We start from the raw sequence: 23,317 nt of genomic DNA, 5'->3' as shown, positions 1-23,317 counted from the left end.
GTATGTTTTGCTAAGTTTCCCTCCTGCTATTTCAAGTCGCATTGTAGCGCCTGCAATAACTGTTAAACCACAGTCGGCTACTTCTTTGCTAGAAATCGCGAAATGTAAAGGAACAAGTACACATTGTTTAAAAAACATATATGGCATGTGCTTCAGCATATCAATGTATTTTAAAGCCTGCGTTGTTTAAAGTCATTGAGTCAGCAGCAAGTACAGAGTAATGACAATGCACTTTTTACTGAAATCTCTGCTTGCATTATGACCTCTGTTAAGTCAGAAAAGGGGAAGTTTAGTTGCATTCCTATTTTTTCAATAAGGTTTTGTGATTTTTAACTACCAAAACCTCTATGTCTGTAGTTTGAATGGTTGTGACATTGAAATGTGCAGATAAGATCATACCTGTTGCCTTATGTTATTGTCTAGGGAATTTCCATGGCAAAGTTTATCATGGGCGTAAATGTTTACCAGACTGTGATGCTTGACAAAATAAGTAATTTATTATATTTCAAGCAAACAATTCCTTTACCCTGTACAGACCCTGTAACAAATAATATTTTATTATGAATACATTCTATATTGTACTGTTTTGTGAAGGTCTGAAGGATAGTAGATAGTTAATTGTTTATACACAGGCACACACAGGGGATTTGGGTGGGGTTCTTCCAGATGGCTTGAGAGGTCTTAGCCCCTATATACATACTATGTATGCCATAGTATGAATACATATATGAATATCTTAAAACTGGGATATACAGTTCTGAACCAATAGAAGTCCTAATATCTATTCCAGATCTCCTCATAACTGCTTTCATTATTATTTACTCAACAAGTCTTTGAGGACTGTTTTCTTGCAGTGAACTGATAGGAGGTGCTTCTTGCTGTGTTCCAGGCAATACATTACATTTAAATAATAATGCTCTTGCTGCAGTAAAACAGCAACAAAAAAGCTGTAAGCTATCAATGCCAGGCTGCTAAAACTGTATGCACAGATGAGTGACAAATTAAAGGAAAAACCACCAGCTTCAATGCTCTTGGCACAGATTCTACGAGTCTCTGAACTCTACTGGAGGGATGAACACCATTCTTCCAGAAGATATTCCCTCATTTGGGGATTTGATGATGGTAGTGGAGAGCGCTGTCTAACACATTGGTCCAAAATCCACAGGTGTTCAATTGGTTTCAAATCTTGTGACTGCAAAGGCCATAGCATTTTTATTTTCATACTCATCAAACCGTTCAGTTAGCCCTCGTGCCCTGTGGATGGGGGCATTGTCATCCTGGAAGAGCCCACTCCCATCAGTATAGAAATGTTTCACCATAGGATAAAGGTGATCACTCAGAATAACTTTGTCATGTTTTGCAGTCACCCTTCCCTGTAAGGGGACAAGTGGACCCAAACCATGCCAGGAAAATGCCCCCCACAGCATAACAAAGCTTCCGACCCCCTCACTGTAGGGGTCAAGCAGTCAGGACTGTACCATTCTCTTGGTGTTGCCACACATGCACTCGCCCACTTATCAAGAATATGGTGAAGGACCATATGACCATATCACTTTTTTCCACATCTCTGTAGACCAGTGCCTATGGTTTTTGCACCACCGAACTCTCAAATGTGCTTTTGTCTTTGTAATGATGGGTTTATGCACTGCCATCTTGATCCAAAATCGAGGTCAACTGGGCCTGCTCAGCATTTTTATACATGCCACAGAGCATGATAGTATTGCTTAATTTTATCATGCAGTAGATCTATTTGGTGGCATCTGCAGTCATTTTGTTCCTCCACTCATTTATTCAGGTTTTTCCCTTAATTTGTCACCTGTCTGTATGTATGTATTGTGACACAGTGGGGGTTGGGTGTGGCACAAGTGAGATGTAGGTGGGGCTGTAAGCATACAGTTTTGCAGGACTGAGTTCCAAGTACAACAGCTCTATGGCTGTGTTTATTTTAAACAGATGACTTTACAATACAGAGCATTCACAGATAAAATACAAACAAAAATAAAAATATAACCTAGCTCTTCTTTTGAGCCTTATCTTCACTTTTCTTCCAGTCCCTCTCTAATTTTGGGTCAGCTAAGCTGAATGCCAGTACACCAAACAATAACACAAGTTGAGAGTTCATAGTCAAGAGATCAGCAAGAGTCAAATTACCAGAGGAAGGGTTGTCCACCAGTCCAGGGTCAATTCCATAGGGGGTTTGTAATCCAAAAAGGGGTCAAAAGCCAGGTATGAGTTATCTTTATCTTCTCCTTTGCTCTTCTTATGCTGCCTCTCAGTCACTCTCCTTCTCCCTGTCCACAAATGATAGAAGACAAAGGCCCTGAGCCAGCTGTGTGTCAACTGACTGCTTGAGGGGATAAGCCGACAGCCAACAGGAAGTTAAGTGCCGGGGCTTGTGGGCTCTATAGTTTTTTCTCCCTTGCCTTGTAGGCCTAGAAGCAAGGAAATGTAATACATGGGCAGGTATATAGCAATCCTCCATAACCCTGCCCCACAATGTGTTACAGTATGTATAGTTTGTTACTGTAATCTCAATCCTGTTTTGTTTTTCTCTCACACTCACTCTGACTCCCCATCTCTCCTCCTGCCTCACCACAAACAGGAAGGTAAACACTTCCCGTTTTATAAAGGGGGGAGCCAGTCACAGAGGGAACAGCGGTCAGTTGTTCTCCCAGTAATTTTCCTCACCCGGGGGCCGGGGAGGTGTATGGCAGACCCCAAAAAAGTAAATAAAAACAACAAGTTTCTAAGTGTATTTATTTTCTCCTGAATCTCTGTAACTATGCATATGAACTCTTGTTAGGCATCTAGATAACTTCTAATAACAATGACACATTGTTCCTTTTGGAAACAGATGCTAGAAAGATAAATAAGGTTATCTAATACAAAGAATAGTTTTCATACAAGTGATATAGTATCTGTACAGTCTGTGCCTGGGGGAAGCTTCCTCCTCTTCAGGTAGGCATTCTGGGCTCTATTCTGAGAGGGGCTTCATATACAGTAGGCCTTCTTCATCCAGTACAGAGCTACTGTATTGTCCTTTAGGTTTGGGGTCACCTAATAAAACAGCAACAATATATGATTTAAATCATGTACACCTTCATAATGTATGTATGTATGTAGTATGTAGGGTTAATTAGTTAATTAAATCTAATCTACCTACCCGTATAAAAGCTGTGCTCATTGATGCTCTTGACCACAACATTTCTGATTGGGACTTCCAGCTTATCTCGCTTTGTTTATCCTCCAGAACATCTAAACCCAAAACCATGCCATTTCTCCCTAGTAGCGTGTGTGTGTGTGCCTAATGTATTTTTTTATTTTGTATTTTAGGAGTGTGCAGTCACTGTTTTCTTGAATGTTTTTTTGCACATTTTCTTTGTATTAGCTTTAAGATTTTTAGTGGGATTTCTTTTATCATCATTAGTCGAAGTTCTTTGTAACCCCTCCCAATCTTCTAAGATCCCGAATGGGTGAGTTTTGTCTGCAGTGGTTATTTCATGGTTGTAAATTCACTCTTCACATTGTCACTTTAATTATTCCTCATGTCTGAATGCATATTCTGTTTAAGCACAATGTGTTTTATTTCACAGATTATATTATATTTTCTTTATTTCACCCCTCCTATGTGAATAAATGCTAGGAGAGGTCCCATGACATTTTGATTGTGTTACTGAAGCTTCTGGTTTCTTTTAATCATACCTGTAGGACATCTGGTATTTAAGCAGGAGCGGCTTCTGATACTGCATCCACTGTATTAGTTTAATTAAGGGGTCGGGGGAGGGTGTTGTACAATCGTAAGGACGACTGTATAAGCACTGTTTCTGCACTGTTTTGTGTTGAGATCAACAAAGCATCTCTCAGACTGGCTTTAAGAGAATACATTACCTCAGACATCAATAACTTGAATAGATTTTCTGCAAGAAAGCAACGTTTGTGGTTATCCAGTTTTAACACTTCAACAGTTATTGTACAGAAAGTGATAGTTATGTAACAAATACAATTTACTTATGACTAATTATATTATACTTGAACATCCAAACAAAAGTTTAAAAGAGAAATGTTATTTGATGTATACTAACATGTGTTCACTTAATTGTGTAGCAAACTAAAACCCACAGTAAAGTTGAAATACAATGGACTAAGTATGCATTCAAGGAACAATTAAGTAGATAAGTATAAGACAATAGTTATATTAATGTGTATGTGTGCAAGCATATAGGAAAGTGAAGAACAAGGTTAGATGAGAACTATTTTCCTCAATCTGCAATCTTCGCTGTGTGGCTCCAGCCAAAGGACAGCAACACGAACCAAGTCAGTCTCAACACGGTAATCACGACAGCAACCAAACTCAGACTGCTTTTCAGTCTTGCTTCTAACACGTGGTCTAACTTCTGTGGTTGGGTAGATAAAGCCAGTTTAGATATGTTAGGTAGGCTGTGTATGTATAGGACTGAAATTTGTTTCCACTACCTGAGCTGTCAATCCTAAAACCAAGAGCAATGAGAAGGAGCCAGTAGCCAGTTTTGTTGTGCTGAGAAGGAAAACCCAGAGCAGCAGAACCTTGCAAAAGCCTCTTCAGAGTGTCATATGTGAAGTGAGGGATGGTGTCATTAAAGTAGTGCTCTAGTGTAGGACATTGCACCGGAAAACTGGATGTCTCCTTTTCCTCCGATGTCGTTGACAAAAACAGTGTAATGTTTGAAAAATCACACTTTCCTGAATGTAGTTCTTTACTATCCCTGTACCAGGTAAGAGTGTCTGTGCCAGGTGTGTGTATATATAGTTCCCTCCTTTAAAGGTACTCCCTGAAAGTCAAAAGCTCCATCTGAAACAGAACAAGTGCAGTATTTATTCTTTGTTAACATTGGTCAGCCGACCCACACATGGGGCCTTCTTAAACTGATCAACATGAAACCATTTCCCCCACTGCTTTCTCCCTTTGACAATACTCAATTTAAACAAGCTGTGTTCAAATTTGTCCATATTTCTTTTTATAATAATAGAATCTCCCAATTTAAATACAGTTTCCTTAACATTTTTGTCATATTACACTTAATTGTACTGCTGAACCTGTCCCTGTTGCCTAGCAGCTTGTTGCCAGATGGCAGAGCCCTAAACAAATTATCAATGTATTTTTCACAACACCACCCATCTGCCAATGGTATATGCATCTCGACCAGCAAATGTTCTGGAAATCTAATTTTTCTACCTGTCATCAATTTGTAGGGGCAAAAACCTTTGCTCTTATGTATCACGCCCCTGAGTGACATCAAAATGCTCAGCAGATTAACAATCCAATTAGAGTCATTATCCAGAACCATTTTCTCAATTCTGTTTTCCGAGTCCGATTGAGGATAGTGAGCAATATGAAGCAAATGTTTAATTCCTACAACATGTGACAGGCAATTGTACTGAAAAACTAGGTTCCCTTACAATCCTAGACTTCAGCTCCAAACAACCTGATAACTCTGACTCCAGTGCTCTGAAATTTCTCCAAGAGCCACGACCAGCGATCCAGGCAATTACCTGTAGCAAGCAAACCCCCCTAACACACACAGAGCACTTGCTTCAACCATGGGGTGCACAACTGCCCCAAACTCAAGTGATGCATAAAACCTTGCCAAGTGAAACTTATCACACTAATAACTAATAAGTCAAGTCCTCAACAGAACAGATTTTTAGCAAAATGAAGGACACCTTTAGGCACTACCTTCTTCCTGTTCTCATAATAATACTTACACCAAAATCAAACAATGCTACTGCTGACCTCACAATAACAGTTCTACTACAGTCCACTATGACAATTCTACTACAAATGCTGTTATGCTTAGCGCAGGACCAGCCTGGCTATTTTCCCTGCACACTTTAAGAAATTATAACTTTAAGTCATGTAGTTATAAGATGAAACATACTCACCATCAAAATGGCTGTTGGTTGTAGAGAAGTCCCCTCCTGGTTGGCTTGCCAATTGTAAGATATGTGATGTGTAAGGAATCCATAGGACCATAGTTAATCAATTAGAGGTTTATTGTATAATAGTAATAAAATAATATAGAAAAACAGGTGACAGAGATATGGAGGATCCTTGGACTCAGTGAAGGATCTGACCCCCAAGCAAAAATAGCTGCGGTTATAGGATGAGACCTCAAAAGCTAACATAGAAAAATGTATATATGTGAATAATAAGGATGAATCAATTAATATGGACTAAATACTGATTTGTATGCAAAACTTACAGATTATATTGGCTACTGAATAATCAAAAATATAAGTAATAAGTAGATATGTAAAACCCTCTGATACATTTCCACTGCACCACATCTGTAACCTTTGGATGACTTTCAAAAACAACAGGAAGATTCGTTATCAGTATAGCCATGTTTACTTCATTCCCCAGAAGTGTCAAGGCAAGAGAAATCAGATGTTTTGACAACTAAGTGTCTCTGTCTGCTACAGACTACAGCACAAAAGGAAAGGCAGACAGACAATGGGTAAGTTCAATAGGCTATAGTTGCTGATCAATGCTAGAAATTCTTTAAAATGTACAGATTAGAATGAAATATTCTGTTCAAATCTAAGTTTAGAAATTGCTGAACTCTTGCCTTGAACACAGTTTGTGTTGAAAACAAATATTGTTTCAATTCCAATTATTACTTGATATGTATGTAAACAGCTCGAATAGATGTGTGAGGACAATTTAGTAAACTAAGTTTAGTCTTATCGAGTTGCTTGTGTAAAACATTACTGCCTTCGCCATTCTTCTTGGAAACCGTAAGAAATTTGCATGTGAAAGAGCTTTGAGCTCATTAAGATGCTCCGCATGTTTCTGATTTTGAAAAGGGGGGCAAAAAGAAATAAATATAAAACTGTAAGTAAAAATGCATCTGAATTGAAAACAAATATTGCATCCAGAGCAGTAGCAGAAAAGATTTTTACACATGTCATGGGTGCTTTTTAAAAACTGTGCCAAATACAGTGTCATTTCTGCAAACTGGAAACAGCTTGAATGGAAACCCACACCCTGACCTCTGCTTTTATTCGCAGTTCCCATGAGAATTACAGCCGGTCCTCATGGTGCCTGAAGCAGACTGGCAGCACTGCTCAATGCTCACACTTCATGACTGCAATACACAGTTTGATAAGGTGTAACGGTACTGAGATCGCCAGCCGGGATGTCTTCCAGGATCGACACATTCAACACGGCGGATTTCAACGAAAACCTCAGCAGCACCGCCGAAAAAGTACGAAACAGGTATGAAAGGTAATACTTTAAAGTTTAAGAACTTTAACAAATGTACGAAGTTTATGATTTTTTTGCTCTAATTCCTTATGTGCAGAGGAATTACTTGCAACATGTATACACTTTTATTTTGCACAATTAAAGTTATTTATAAATTGGCTTAATCTACTAAAACAAAATGCACCTCTGTATTTAATTTATCTGTTCATTACCTTCCTGCTATCTTAGAAAAATATTAACTTGAAAAACTGGTTTCACAGTGTGATATTCTTCTACAAGTATGAGTTGCAATTGCAAACTGAATAACTTCGGACGACACATACTATAAATATGACGAGAAATAAAGACAGAGCATTAGTTATTCTGAGTTACTGACAATGATTGTATCGCTGCATTTACTTTTGTCCACTTGTTCTGTGTACTGTTTAATGGATGAATGTCCCCTAGCTCAATATATATATATATATATATATATATATATATATATATATATATATATATATATATATATATATATATATATATGTCCACAGTATTCTATATTAAAACAGTTATTTTTACTCCTCTGATATTCTTATAGCAGGACAGTCTTAATACTCTGATTAATCTTTACGTCTTCCTTTAGGGTTATGAACAAAAACTTGAACACCTATTTTAACAACATGAGTAAAGGATATCCACTATATCCAGTGTCAGAGAAAATAATTAGCAACAGCGGAGGGGCTGACGGTGTTTTCTCCGGTGTTTGTTTTACATTCTTCCTTTAATGATTACGTAACTCAGCCCCGTTTTTGTATGTTCGGGGGGGATGCAGCCCTTGAGCCCCCGCGTACTCGGCGCCTACAGTGCATCCAGAAAGTATTCACAGCGCTTCACTTTCCACATTTTGTTATGTTACAGCCTTATTCCAAAATGGATTAAATTAATGATTTTCCTCAAAATTCTACAAACAATACCCCATAATGACAACGTGAAAGAAGTTTGTTTGAAATCTTTGCAAATGTATTAAAAATAAGAAACAAAAAAGCACATGTACCTAAGTATTCACAGCCTTTGCCATGACACTCAAAATTGAGCTCAGGTGCATCCTGTTTCCACTGATCATCCTTGAGATGTTTCTACAACTTGACTGGAGTCCACCTGTGGTAAATTCAGTTGATTGGACATGATTTGGAAAGGCACACACCTGTCTATATAAGATCCTACAGTTAACAGTGTATGTCAGAGCACAAACCAAGCCATGAAGTCCAAGGAATTGTCTGTAGACCGCCGAGACAGGATTGTATCAAGGCACAGATCTGGGGAAGGATACATGTCTGCAGCATTGAAGGTCCCAATGAGCACAGTGGCCTCCGTCATCCGTAAATGGAAGAAGTGTGGAACCACCAGGACTCTTCCTAGAGCTGGCCGCCCGGCCAAACTGAGCGATCAAGGGAGAAGGGCCTTAGTCAGGGAGGTGACCAAGAACCCGATGGTCACTCTGACAGAGCTCCAGCGTGTCTCTGTGGAGAGAGGAGAACCTTCTAGAAGAACAACTATCTCTGCAGCACTCCACCAATCAGGCCTGTATGGTAGAGTGGCCAGACGGAAGCCACTCCTCAGTAAAAGGCACATGACAGCCCGTCTGGAGTTTGCCAAAAGGCACCTGAAGGTCTCTCGGACCATGAGAAACAAAATTCTCTGGTCTGATGAAACAAAGATTTGAACTCTTTGGCCTGAAGGGCAAGTGTCATATCTGGAGGAAACCAGGCGCCACTCAACACCTGGTCAATACCATCCCTACAGTGAAGCATGGTGGTGGCAGCATCATGCTGTGGGGCAGTTTTTCAGTGGCAGGAACTGGGAGACTAGTCAGGATCAAGGGAAAGATGAATGCACCAATGTACAGAGACATCCTTGATGAAAACCTGCTCCAGAGCGCTCTGGACCTCAGACTGGGGCGAAGGTTCCTCTTCCAACAGGACAACGACCCTAAGCACACAGCCAAGATAACAAAGGAGTGGCTACAGGACAATTCTGTGAATGTCCTTGAGTGGGCCAGCCAGAGCCCAGACTTGAACCCAATTGAACATCTCTGGAGAGATCTGAAAAGGGCTGTGCACCGACGCTCCCTATCCAACCTGATGGAGCTTGAGGGGTCCTCAAAATGGGAGAAACTGCCCAAAAATAGTTGTGCCAAGCTTGTAGCATCATACTCAAAAAGACTTGAGGCTGTAATTGGTGCCAAAGGTGCTTCAACAAAGTATTGAGCAAAGACTCATTGATGCACGTGGGGAACGAAGGATGGCCTGCGTAGCCGCAGACCAGTCAGGCTGCCCATGCTGCCCCCTGTCCTCTGCCGAAAGCGCCCACAATGGACACGTGAGCATCAGAACTGGACCACAGGCAATGGAAGAAGGTGGCCTGGTATGATGAATCACGAGTTCAAGGTGTTGATTTGGCCTCCAAATTCCCCTGATCTAATCCAATCGAGCATCTGTGGGATGTGCTGGACAAACAAGTCCGATCCATGGAGGCCCCACCTCGCAACTTACAGGACTTAAAGGATCTGCTGCTAATGTCTTGGTGCCAGATACCACAGCACACCTTCAGAGGTCTAGTGGAGTCCATGCCTCGACGGGTCAGGGCTGTTTTGGCGGCAAAAGGGGGACCTACACAATATTAGGCAGGTGGTCATAATGTTATGGCTGATCAGTGTGTATGCATATATATATATATATATATATATATATATATATATATATATAGCGCTAAAGAATAGTTGTCTGGTTGCGTTGTTTCCAATTTGGGGTGCCTTGTCCCGGGAATTTAACATAAAAAGAATATCCAACTGCGAAAAACCACCAAACAATGTTCTGATGAAGACAAACTGTTGAAACACGTTGAAATGAAAGTACAAGAATAAAAGTATACAGATTTCCATGGGAGTTGCTCTTCCTCATGTGGTGTTTTGTTGCAGTTGGATATTCTTTATAGATATATATTTCTATACATGCTATAGAGCTATAATATGAATAATTAATCTTAAATGTATGCAGAGGAGACCTTTCAAAACATATTGACAGCAAATGGGGCCACTACATCTACTGTACAATAACAAAAAGCCATTGTCAATTCTTTATGTTTAAGGGCCCCATACGTCACATGAGAGACAGGCTTAGTGACTACACAATAATAAAAAAAAACACACATGCAAAGGAACAGTTTTTTAGACCATGGGTCTGGGGCCAAGCTGTATAATAAAAGAACCTGACGCTTCGTTTGCTATTTGTGCCTGTTGCTGACAGACTTTGAATCAAAATGAGGAGCGGAAGCGGGGCTCACACTCACTGCCAGATTTGCCTTCCCTTCTAGACTAATCAATGGATCAGGTCAGATGAAAATGGTGTGTGTTAGCTGATTCATTTAAAATGTGAAAAAGAAACAAAACAACAGGAGGAAAAAAAGTCTGCTTCTGCACATAGCCTTGCAGGAGCAGATTGCAGTTGTGATTGGATAGACTGAATGTTTAAAAGATTCCCCTACCCCTGGGAACACATAGTTCTTTTTTAGTTTACCGATCTCTTCTGTACAACAAAGCTGTGTGGCTTTTAGAACTGAGTAACTAAAGCCTGACATTGTTTACAGGGAACAATGCATCCAAACTGGGCCATGTGATCGTTTGAAAGCCGAAGCTGGTGGTGCAGCTTGAATTTGAAGTTGAGCAGACTTCTGTCCATCCTTCTGCTTCCTCTCTGACCGTGACATCCCTTTGTCCTCTCTCTGTCTCTGTATTTCAGTTTTTTGTTGACTACACAGGAGTTTATGATAGATCTCAATGCAGAGGAGCCGACAGACTGCCAGCAGGAGAGGGCCAAACGGGCGATGGTGGATGAATCACGTGAGTAGGCCACTTAACTGAGTTCATATTGTGATGGTGGACATTAGCAGCTTCTGGTGGCTCACTACTGCAGATCCTATCATCTCGGTGGATTAGGATTTGGAGGATTTTAACTCAATTTGTAAAGTGTGTGATAGGGACTATCTTTAGTAATAAAAACCTCTGTGGCTTGATTGGGCCTTTAATTTAGAAGTTCCCTTCCCATATGTGCTTAAATCTTTTTTTAACCAGTATTACCTGTCATTTTTAACCTTAAATTTAACTACTTTTTTGTGGTTGCTACAATAGCATATGTTCCCTTAAATGGAGCCCAGATCATGTGGTCTCTTAGAGAAGCCAAACTTTGATATAACCATGCAGCCTAGGTATGTGCAGCTGTTTGAGCTCCTGTCTGGATATATCATATGTTTGGCCATTGGAGGTCACTGTTGCACCATAAAGCAATTGAAAATCCAGCTCTCAGACTAGTACACAGCCAGGACAATAAAACAACACTTTATATTTTGCATAGTCTCTCCCGTGTATTTTTAAATATATTTTTTTAGACCTAGCCACTATTTTTAAGAAACTGAAGGTACTGCAGGACAGTGGTTACGTTCAATTCGCTCCTCTAACCATAGTATTTTCCTTCGGAATTGATCTGAGTCCAGGGCACTGGGTGTCTGTTGAAGATGTAACAAAGGTGAAGCCAAATGAGATCAGTGTTCCACTTGTTCCACCAATTTCTTCTGCTGGAGACACCTTCCATTTATTTGGCATGATTTGTGGCGTTAACAACAGCGTGTTTAATCATTCTATGTTGAAGGTGAGGAGAAGAGGAGTGTACAAGAGGTTCTAGCCAGTGTTCCTCTGGCCCCAGCAGCGTCTCTATGGACAGCGCGGGCCGATGGGGCAGTGAAGCTGAGGATAGACGAAACCTGCCCGCAGACCCCCATCACGGTCCATCAGATGTTTAAAACCTCGGTGGAAAAGTACGGCAGCCTGTATGCCCTGGCCTCCAAGAAAAATGACAGATGGGAAAAGGTCACCTTCTCAGAGTACTACAGCCTGTGTCGGGCAGCGGCAAGGAGCTTCCTAAAGGTAAACCCAACATGAACACAGACACACCGATTGAACACAGGTCATTTATTGACACAACACAGACCGGAAGTTCATTGTTAGGGTGCCATTGTTAGGGTTCATTGTTGTCCTATGACTTTATATGACTCTGGGATGACTGACTGTCTGGCTTTTCACAAACTTCTGCAGCTTGGGTTACAGAGGTTCCACAGCGTGGCTATCCTTGGATTTAACTCTGCCGAGTGGTTCATTTCTGCAGTCGGTGCCATCTTCGCAGGGTAAGTCTGACTTTTATACAGTGTAAATTCCTACGTGCGATATTTGTACTTTCCTCTTCTTGATTATATGCTGGATATTTTCAAACAAACTACTGTGGAAATCAAATGACAAAATGTGGTGCTCAAGTAATAAAACATGAGAAGGATTAAAACAGTATTCAATGGCATTCTATAAAAAGTAATATTTGATGAAATCATGCACATTTCTTCACTTGTGTGCATCACTTCTGGTGTTGTGGGAACTAACATTTCTATAGTCAGATTTCAGTTTTAATTAGCTTTATAATGTCTCTCTTTAAAATACTGGATATATATGCTATTGATTATATCTTAGTAGCATATCTGCTTTACAACACAGTGATTTTCTCACAATATTTCGATCATCAGAGGCATAATGACTGGAATCTACTCAACCAATTCCCCGGAGGCTTGTCACTATGTGGCCAGTGACTGCAAAGCCAATATCATTGTGGTAGAAAACCAAAAGCAGCTGGAAAAAATCTTTCAGGTAAGTGGATAACATTCAACATTCAAGAGAAAAGCCCCATTCTAACCTCAATGGAAAATAAACCATCAACTATTTCAAATTCTTGCATCTTGGTCGCTTCTGTAGTTATATTTGTTTTTCCCAAAAGATAATCCAGCTCTACAGTATTATATAAAAGCCAACTATTTACACAGGTTGCTTTTTTCTCAGTTGGGGTTATTGTCATTTCAGATCTGGGACAGGCTGCCACATTTGAAAGCCATTGTCCAGTATGTTGGACCACTGCAAAAGAAACTGCCTAACCTTTATTCGGTAACTATACTGTAACTTTACTGGTCAGCCAAGAGCAGTTATTACAGGATGAACTTCAATTATTCGGTGTCTGTGTTTTAGTTCTACTTACTAAGCGGTAAGTTTGTTTAACAGTGGGATGAGTTCATGGAACTGGGATCAGAAACCCCTGAGAAACACCTGGATGACATCATCAGCAGCCAGAAACCCAACCAGTGCTGTGCTCTGATTTATACCTCGGGAACCACAGGGAAACCCAAAGGGGTGATGCTGAGCCATGACAATGTAAGTCAAAGATTGTTGAATCTTCCTTTTTAAAATGCAGTTGTTCTTTCCCATTCTTTGTTCAGAATTTGATTTGCTGAAAGTTTAAGGTTTAATGTTCTCTTTTTATTTTCATCTAAAGAAATCCCCTCAAGCAGGAACATTCAATTGTATGCTCCTTTTACTAACCTTCTCCTGCCTGCTGGTGCATCTTTTCAATAACTTTAGTTGACACTGATATATGAAGGTTTTGAATATAAACCTACTTCAAATTTTCAAGCTTGTCCCCTTATCTTGATAAGGAAAAGCTGTAATTCAACAGAAGGGAATATTGGTAACAGTGATCCCCCCCATGCAGTAAGACAGGGATATGGGTAATTCACGGGTTTCTCTCTGGTGTTTTGGGTAGATCACCTGGACAGCGCATCATGCCAGCAGGGTAGGGGACATGCAGCCTGCTGACACCAAGCAGGAGGTCCTGGTAAGCTACCTGCCCCTCAGCCACATCGCTGCACAGATATACGACCTGTGGACGGGCATCCAGTGGGGCGAGCTGGTTTACTTTGCACAGCCCGATGCTTTAAAGGTAGGGAAACACCAAAATTATTATTAATATTATTATTATAATTATTAAATTAATACCAATAGTCTATGTAATACATAATAATAATAATAATAATAATAATAATAACAACGAATGTGTAATTAAAAGGCAACTTAATTGGTTTAACAATCTGCAACATACAATTTACTACATATACACAATATTACAAGAGTAACAACATAACTATAACAGTAATCTTATATGACAGTGAATAATATGAACTGTATGAAAGCAGATTACAATGGTCTGCAGATATAATATAAACAGATGTGTCTTAAGGATGCTTCAAAGCTGCACTGGCTGCTTGCTCATACAGTACTGTGCAAAAGATTTAGGCAGGTGTGGAAAAATAATGCTTTTCTTTTCTTCTAGGTACACTTGCACAAAGTGTTTTTTAGACATATAGTCAGGTGTATGATTAAACAATTGTCACGGAGTGGAAGTTACTCCACTTGGATGTAAAACTAGTGTACAAGCATGACTACGCCAACTAGCCATTATCCACAGGCGCTAGGACCCGCTGAGAGGTTGTCAATTCCTCAAATATGTCCAATTTACATAGACTACCTCTTAGTTCTCCCTTTGATTTAGGTTCTTTAAATTGGGGGTTCACAATCCAGGAACACACCACAGATCACACAGTACAGTTGTACCATTAATTAAATTTATTACAAAGATATCTATAATGTATAAAAATCAGGCAGACTTCTTTAAGCTATACCACAAATAAAAGATTAAAATTAAAGTTCTTGCAGGGACTGTTGGTCTCTCCAGGCAGCACCAGGAGCTGGAATGGGGCAGGCAATAGTCCACGTGTCCTACAACAAAGTGAAAAGAGGGACAGGGACAAACAAATCCAGCTTCTGCTCTTGTCCGGGGTTGATGATCCAAAGAAACCACAATGTCCATATACATATATATGAAAACAATGGCCAAATTAAAATGAAATTAAAAAGCTTTTATGTTAAAAAGATGAATAAAAACCCAATGCCTTTACTTTAATAGTCCATTTGTGGCTAAAAATATTAATAGGTCCACAAAATAGATCCACAAAGGCAAAAGTGAAAAGTAAAAAAAATCTCTAAAATTATTATTAAAATACAAAAATACTAAAAACAAGGGATGCAAGTGGAAACATAAAAATATAAAAGTAGCAATGTCCACAGGTTCTGTTGGTTCGTATCTGGTAAAACACTACTGTCGTTCTAAAAACCTGTATGTGGTCCTTTCCCTGGATACTCTCCTTAGCGTTCCAGCGGTCGTCTCGGCTCTCCTCTGGCTCTCTCTTAGCCCTTTCTTTCGCTCGTCTATTGAGTTCTCTTTGGTCTTTCACTCGGCAATCCCTTCTTGGAACTCGCTTGGTAGTCGTCTCTAGATCTCTCAATCTCAATCTCAATCTCAATCTCAATCTCAATCTCAATCTCGCAATCCTCCCCCTCAGCTCCAGACCTAGGAACTTTTTACCTCCAGCCTTTCAGGTGTTCCTCATTGTCAATTATTGACTCTTGTATAACCTGGCGAATAAGTGGAGCTCTCGTGAATGCGTGATTAGCCTAGTGCTTATTTAAACCAAATCAATCATAACTAAAACTCGTGCATATCTGTTAAGTGAGGGGGTAAAGGAAAGTAAACAAACGTGATTTTAATAAGAATAATTGTGATAAGAAAGATTTAAAGTGAATAAGTGAAAGAAATACAAAGCAAAACAAATACAAAAATAGGCTAACACGCATTATTTCAATGTCCTGTGGGTGACACAGTTATACCAAACAGGTGCTAATGATCATCAATTCAATATGTAGGTTGAAACACAATCATTAACTGAAACAGAAACAGCTGTGTAGGAGGAATAAAACTGGGTGAGGAACAGCCAGACTCGGCTAACAAGGTGAGGTTGCTGAAGACAAAAGTCATACACCATGGCAAGACTGAGCACAGCAATAAGACCCAAGGTAGTTAGTTATACTGCATCAGCAAGGTCTCTCCCAAGCAGAAATTTCAAGGCAGACAGGGGTTTCCAGATGTGCTGTCCAAGCTCTTTTGAAGAAGCACATGGAAACTGGCAATGCTGAGGACCGTAGACCCAGTGGTCGGCCAAGGAAACTTACTGCAGCAGATGAAAGACACATCATGCTTACTTCCCTTCGCAATCAGAAGATGTCCAACAGTGCCATCAGCTCAGAATTGGCAGAAAACAGTGGGACCCTGGTACACCCATCTACTGTCTGGAGAATCTGGTCAGAAGTGGCCTTCATGGAAGACTTGCGGCCAAAAAGTCATACCTTCGACGTGGCAACAAGGCCAAGTGACTCAACTATGCACGAAAACACAGGAATTGGTGTGCAGAAAAATGGCAGCAGGTGCTCTGGACTGATGAGTTAAAATTTGAAATATTTGGCTGTAGCAGAAGGCAGTTTATTCGCTGAAGGGCTGGAGAGCGGTACACGAATGAGTGTCTGCAGGCAACAGTGAAGCATGGTGGAGGTTCCTTGCAAGTTTGGGGCTGCATTTCTGCAAATGGAGTTGGGGATTTGGTCAGAATTAATGGTCTCATCAATGCTGAGAAGTACAGGCAGATACTTATCCATCATGCAATACCATCAGGGAGGCATCTGATTGGCCCCAAATTTATTCTGCAGCATGACAACGAGCCCAAACATACAGCAACAATCATTAAGAACTATCTTCAGCATAAAGAACGAGGAGTCCTGGAAGTGATGATATGGCCCCCACAGAGTCCTGATCTCAACATAATTGAGTCTGTCTGGGATTACATGAAGAGAGAGAAGCAACTGAGGCTGCCTAAATCCACAGAAGAACTGTGGTTAGTTCTCCAAGATGTTTGGGCCAACCTACCTGCCGAGTTCCTTCAAAAACTGTGTGCAAGTGTACCTAGAAGAATTGATGCTGTTTTGAAGGCAAAGGGTGGTCACAGAAAATATGGATTTGATGTAGATTTTTCTTCAGTTCACTCACTTTGTATTTTATTAATTTATAGACATGTTAATAGATTATATTTATTTTTGAAAGCATTCTTACTTTACAGCTTTTTTTCACACTTGCCTAAAACTTCTGCACAGTACTGTAAGTACCACAAAATCCTGTAAAGGAATGGCCAGGGAAGTTTGAATGTGCTTTTCTGTCTGAACTGATATCTGTGCCCTCCTGATCATTTACTATTACAAATGTAATTCAAGAACACTAATGAAATCTCAAAGAGCTCTGTTTAAAGGCACATCATTGATGCTTTTACTTGATATGAGATTCATAATTCAAGGCAGCGTTCCTTTTTCAGGGAAGTTTAGTCAGCACTTTGAAAGAGGCTTGCCCTACCTCCCACATGGGTGTTCCTCGGGTGTGGGAGAAGATGATGGAAAAGATTAAAGAAGTGATCACACAGTCTGGCTTTCTGAAAAAAAAGATGTTGACTTGGGCAATGTCTGTCAGCTTGGAAGCCAATTTGAACTGGGCCAAAAAGTATGTTTCTCTTCCGTTTACTTGTTTACAGTGTTTACTGTGATGTTTAACGTGGGACCCTACACTTTTGAGCATATATTATGTACTGATTTTGTACTTTCCTATTGTTGTTCATCAGCTGGATATTTTCAAAAAAGTAGACAATATTTAGTAAAAAAAGCTATTTAGAAATTGTAGTGCTCACATCAAAAAACACAAATTCAGGTCAAAACATAACATAATTTAGTTTATTGGAGTCATTCATCCAACATGTGTTTGTCTCTGGAGAAGGCATATTAATATTGTCCTTGGACCATTATACACATTAATCCTGTAATAGGCTTCAAAGGTAAAAGTTGATTGATCCATTTCCTATCAAATTTACCACATATAGGTCAGGTGGATGCAGTGGAGTCAGTACAGCATTCACCACAATTCTTTATGATATGTTGATACAATAATTTTTCTGCCGTCGTGTTTGCTTGGCCTTCAATGCGTGCTGTGTTTTGTTTGTTTTCAGGAATGAAGCGAAACCATTTCTATTCACTCTTGCAGACAGCCTTATCTTAGAGAAGGTCCGCGCCGACCTGGGCTTCTCACACTGTCTGAAGTTCTTCTCAGGGGCAGCTCCCATCACCAGCGAGACTCTGGAGTTCTTTCTGGGACTCAACATTCTGCTGTACGAGGCCTATGGAATGAGTGAAACTACGGGGCCACACTTCATGTCAGGCCCGAAGGTCTACAGATTGCAGAGGTACAGTTGAACTAGTCAAAAAGGACATGTAAGCACACCATCAGTCACTATGGCATTACAGATTCATTTAAATGTGTGTACTCTTAATAACAATTAATAACATTATTTCCACTTGACATAAAATCATGGTGTTACCTGATCATTTCAAAGCATTATCTTGGCAGCACTGTCCTTTTTTTTACCTCTTATTCTCAGGCCAGCATTAAATAAACACTGATCAGCCATAACATTATGACCACTGACAGGTGAAGTGAATAACACTAATAATCTCGTTATCATGGCACCTGTCAGTGGGTGGGATATATTAGGCAGCAAGTGAACATTTTGTCTTCAAAGTTGATGTGTTAGAAGCAGGAAAAATGGGGAAGCGTTAGGATCTGAGCGACTTTGACAAGGGCCACATTGTGATGGCTAGACGACTGGGTCAGAGCATCTCCAAAACTGCAGCTCTTGTGGGGTGTTCCCGGTCTGCAGTGGTCAGTACCTATCAAAAGTGACCAAGGAAGGAAAAGCGGTGAACCGGTGACAGGGTCATGGGCGGCCAAGACTCACTGATGCGCATGGGGAGCGAAGGCTGGCCCGTGTGGTCCGATCCAACAGAAGAGCTACTGTAGCTCAAATTGCTGAAAAAGTTAATGCTGGTTCTGATAGAAAGGTGTCAGAACACACAGTGCATTGCAGTTTGTTGCGTATGGGGCTGCGTAGCCGCAGACCAGTCAGGGTGCCCATGCTGACCCCTGTCCACTGCCGAAAGCGCCTACAATGGGCACGTGAGCATCAGAACTGGACCACGGAGCAATGGAAGAAGGTGGCCTGGTCTGATGAATCACGAGTTCAAGGTGTTGACTTGGCCTCCAAATTGGGATGTGCTGGACAAACAAGTCCGATCCATGGAGGCCCCACCTTGCAACTTACAGGACTTAAAGGATCTTCTGCTAACATCTTGGTGCCAGATACCACAGCACACCTTCAGAGGTCTAGTGGAGTCCATGCCTCGACGGGTACACAATATTAGGCAGATGTTATGGCTGATCGGTGTATGGTTAATAAAAGCATCAGTCTGTTTCAGTGCTCTTCCTTTGATTCCTTATAGCTGTGGAAAGGTGGTTCCTGGCTGCAAGTTCAAACTGAAAGACAAAGAAGAGGAAGGCAATGGAGAAGTGTGCTTCTGGGGGAGGAACGTGTTCATGGGCTACCTGAACATGGAGGACAGGACCGCAGAGTCTCTGGACGAGTATGGGTGGCTGTGCTCAGGGGATTTAGGGAAGACTGACAACGATGGATTTCTTTACATCACAGGACGGATCAAAGGTGCGTACTAGCAATAGCATAATGTGGTGAAGTGCAATGCAAAGGAACTGTAAGGTATTCTGCCAAGCAGCTCAAGGAGAATATTTAATTTTAAACATCTGGGCTTCTCTTGACCTCATACACACTATAAGATGATAATCTGAAGTTAAAGATAGTTTTTTCTTGATTCTGTGCCATGACCCATAGTAAAGAGATGCTTTTTTTATGTGTGTCTCCTTGTATTCAGAATTAATTATTACAGCCGGCGGTGAAAATGTCCCTCCAGTGCCAATTGAGGATTCTGTGAAAAAGGAACTTCCTATTATTAGCAATGCCATGCTGATTGGGGACAAAAGGAAATTCTTGTCAATGCTGCTTACTTTAAAGGTATGTAACTTTTAATTGCGTTTATTGGAATTGTATTACATATTTCTAATTATAACCTTTTGCAATAATATTCTAGCATTTGTCGACCACTGTAAGCGACCCTGATTGTGTTCTGGATTCAAAGTACAAAAAGAATGAAGCAGCTTGACTCTGAGGTGTTTTCTGTGTTCATAGGTCAGCTAGGGAGTGGAGTTTGACAAATAACATGATACGGTTTCAGACCGGGGCAGTTGAAAATGTAGGGGATGTAAGAAATATGATGTGTAAGGAATCCACAGGACCATGGATAATCAATAAGATGTTGATTGTATAATGGTTAAAAAAGATAATATAGAGAAACAGGTGACAGAGATATGGAGGATCCACAGACTCGGCAAAGGTTCTGAGCCCCGAGCAAAAATAGGTAATTTATAGGTTGAGACCTCAAAAGTGAACAAAGAAAAGTCTATATATGGGAATAATTGGGAAAAATCTGTGAATATGCATTAAATATTGATTAATATGTAAAGCTAAGAGATTATATTATCTACTGAATAATCAACAATATAGCTAATGAGTAGATATGTCAAACCCTCTGGTATATTTCCACCACACCACTTCTGTAACCTTGTGGACGACTCTCAGAAGCTACAGGAATCGTTATCAATATAGCCATGTTTACCTCATTCTCTGAAAGTGTCATGGCAAGAGAAATCAGATGTTTTGGGAACTGAGTTTCTGTCTGCAACAGACTCCTCAAGACACTGAAAGAAAGGCAGATACACACAGGCCCTGTATGAGTTAAAATTAAGTAATTTGGAAAACTTAAATATAGTTGCTGTTCAATACTAGAAATGCTTACAGGGAAAATAGGTTTGCTCTAGATCAAAACTCTCTTACACAAACCTTGATATCATAAGATACTGGGCTGTTCAAAAGATGTTTGGAAAAAAGTGATCAATTATAATGAATTTTGAATGTACATTATATGTTTATAAATATACATATGTTATATATACAGTGAGGGAAAAAAGTATTTAATCCCCTGCTGATTTTGTACGTTTGCCCACTGACAAAGAAATTATCAGTCTATAATTTTAATGGTAGGTGTATTTTAACAGTGAGAGACAGAATAACAACAAAAAAAATCCAGAAAAACGCATTTCAAAAAAGTTATAAATTGATTTGCATGTTAATGAGGGAAATAAGTATTTTATCCCATATCAATCAGCAAGATTTCTGGCTCCCAGGTGTCTTTTATACAGGTAACGAGCTGAGATTAGGAGCACTCTCTTAAAGGGAAATCCTGCAGCGCCCGCAAGGTCCCCCTGCTCAAGAAAGCACATGTACAGGCCCGTCTGAAGTTTGCCAATGAACATCTGAATGATTCAGAGGAGAACTGGGTGAAAGTGTTCTGGTCAGATGAGACCAAAATCGAGCTCTTTGGCATCAACTCAACTCGCCGTGTTTGGAGGAGGAGGAATGACCCCAAGAACACCATCCCCACCGTCAAACATGGAGGTGGAAACATTATGCTTTGGGGGTGTTTTTCTGCTAAGGGGACAGGACAACTGCACTGCATCAAAGGGATGATGGACGGGGCCATGTACCGTCAAATCTTGGGTGAGAACCTCCTTCCCTCAGCCAGGGCATTGAAAATGGGTCGTGGATGGGGATTCCAGCATGACAATGACCCAAACCACACAGCCAAGGCAACAAAGGAGTGGCTCAAGAAGAAGCACATTAAGGTCCTGGAGTGGCCTAGCCAGCCTCCAGACCTTAATCCCATAGAAAATCTGTGGAGGGAGCTGAAGGTTCGAGTTGCCAAACGTCAGCCTCGAAACCTTAATGACTTGGAGAGGATCTGCAAAGAGGAGTGGGACAAAATCCCTCCTGAGATGTGTGCAAACCTGGTGGCCAACTACAAGAAACGTCTGACCTCTGTGATTGCCAACAAGGGTTTTGCCACCAAGTACTAAGTCGAAGGGGTCAAATACTTATTTCCCTCATTAACATGTAAATCAATTTATAACTTTTTTGAAATGCGTTTTTCTGGATTTTTTTGTAGTTATTCTGTCTCTCACTGTTAAAATACACCTACCATTAAAATTATAGACTGATCATTTCTTTGTCAGTGGGCAAACGTACAAAATCAGCAGGGGATCAAATACTTTTTTCACTCACTGTATATATTTGTCCAACAATTCAACATTTGAGCAAAGAAAACCACTGGCTACTAAGTGAATTGCATCGGATTGTGTTGCAGTGTGTGTGTAATCCAGAGACGACAGAGCCCACAGATGAACTGAGTCTCGAAGCTATTGAGTTTTGCCAGCGGATTGGCAGCCAATCAACAAAAGTGTCCGACGTGATTGGAGGGAGAGACAAGGTGTTGTACCAGACCATTCAAGAGGGAATAGACAGGGTGAACAGGAGAGCCACGTCCAACGCTCAGCGCATTCAGAAGTGGACCATCCTGGAAAAAGACTTCTCTATTCCAGGTGGAGAATTAGGTAAGGAGATATTAATAATCGTCCCTATCATAATAATAAGTTATTCAGCAGACCTCTTTATCCAAACATTTATTACAGTGAATAAAATGTAAGGTAAGATGTTTATGGTCTGCATACATGGCTCATCCTAAGTTGCACTAAAAAATAAAAGGCATGGAGAATCTTTTGTGAATCTTTCCTTTTTGTCCAGGCCCCACGATGAAGCTTCGGAGACCATGCGTCCTAGAGATGTACAGGGATGAAATTGAAAAATTCTACACAGAATGAACAGACAACACTAAGGCACTGTGTACTAGTTAGTCTGTTTTTGTCTTTTTTGTTTTAGCACACCCATTTGATTTCATGGTATTGGTTCTATACCAAATGTATGGATTTAAAATGTTAGCGGGTTTCTGTCGTACTCAAAAAAAAAAAAAATTACACATTATTCTGCAATGTCACCTTCATGTATTTCATCATAATATAGTATTGTCCATTTGTAACCATGCTCGAGCAGTTTTAACTCCATTGTAATTTAAAGGGTGCTGGTATATTTTTGGGAAGTGTTAAACAAGTCATATAACAAACTATTTGGTTTTGGTGGGACCTCTACATCAATGTATTAAACCTTTCTTATTCACAGGCTATCAGTTGTATTCATTTCTAAGAAGGGGTCACATTGCAAGGAGAGTGTCAATTTCAAATCACTGTTAAATTAGTTTTGTTTGTATTGTAAAAAAACTTTACCTTATTCACGTACCAAATGACTAGCAATTTTCAACCAGAGTTAAAGCTGAACTATTTTTAAACAAGAGGCCTTCACACTGTACTTTCATGGCTAAACAAGGGACAG

At 40.3% G+C, this 23,317-nt stretch overlaps 1 protein-coding gene across 2 annotated transcripts; it reads left to right on the top strand.

Annotated features, from left to right (window-relative positions):
* Nucleotides 1–7,052: 7,052 nt before the first annotated feature.
* On the top strand, nt 7,053–23,111 carry acsbg1 (acyl-CoA synthetase bubblegum family member 1). 2 transcript variants are annotated; one of them, XM_066701812.1, is made up of 14 exons: nt 7,053–7,255; nt 11,023–11,123; nt 11,929–12,203; nt 12,372–12,460; nt 12,848–12,968; nt 13,179–13,259; nt 13,374–13,523; nt 13,912–14,088; nt 17,402–17,583; nt 18,083–18,316; nt 19,410–19,627; nt 19,854–19,993; nt 22,239–22,485; nt 22,676–23,111. In XM_066701812.1, the coding sequence occupies exons 1-14, from the start codon at nt 7,176–7,178 to the stop codon at nt 22,750–22,752; spliced, it is 2,172 nt and encodes a 723-aa protein (XP_066557909.1). In that variant the 5' UTR covers nt 7,053–7,175; the 3' UTR covers nt 22,753–23,111. The 2 variants fall into 2 exon arrangements, with proteins under 2 accessions (XP_066557909.1, XP_066557908.1); XM_066701811.1 differs by having other exon boundaries at nt 7,053–7,264.
* The last annotated feature ends 206 nt before the right edge of the window (nt 23,112–23,317 follow it).

This window comes from Amia ocellicauda, chromosome 4 (genome assembly GCF_036373705.1).
Source record: "Amia ocellicauda isolate fAmiCal2 chromosome 4, fAmiCal2.hap1, whole genome shotgun sequence".
Lineage (NCBI taxonomy): Eukaryota > Metazoa > Chordata > Actinopteri > Amiiformes > Amiidae > Amia > Amia ocellicauda.
Note: the sequence above shows the minus strand (reverse complement) of the source record. Positions and strands in the feature narration are given on the sequence as shown.

Coding starts and splice junctions, on each gene's coding strand:
- acsbg1 (XM_066701811.1), top strand. CDS start 7,176: ATGTCTTCCAGGATCGACACATTCAACACGGCGGATTTCAACGAAAAC. Junction 13,260..13,373: donor AACTGCCTAACCTTTATTCG/GTAACTATACTG, acceptor TTTGTTTAACAG/TGGGATGAGTTCATGGAACT. Junction 13,524..13,911: donor TGATGCTGAGCCATGACAAT/GTAAGTCAAAGA, acceptor TGTTTTGGGTAG/ATCACCTGGACAGCGCATCA.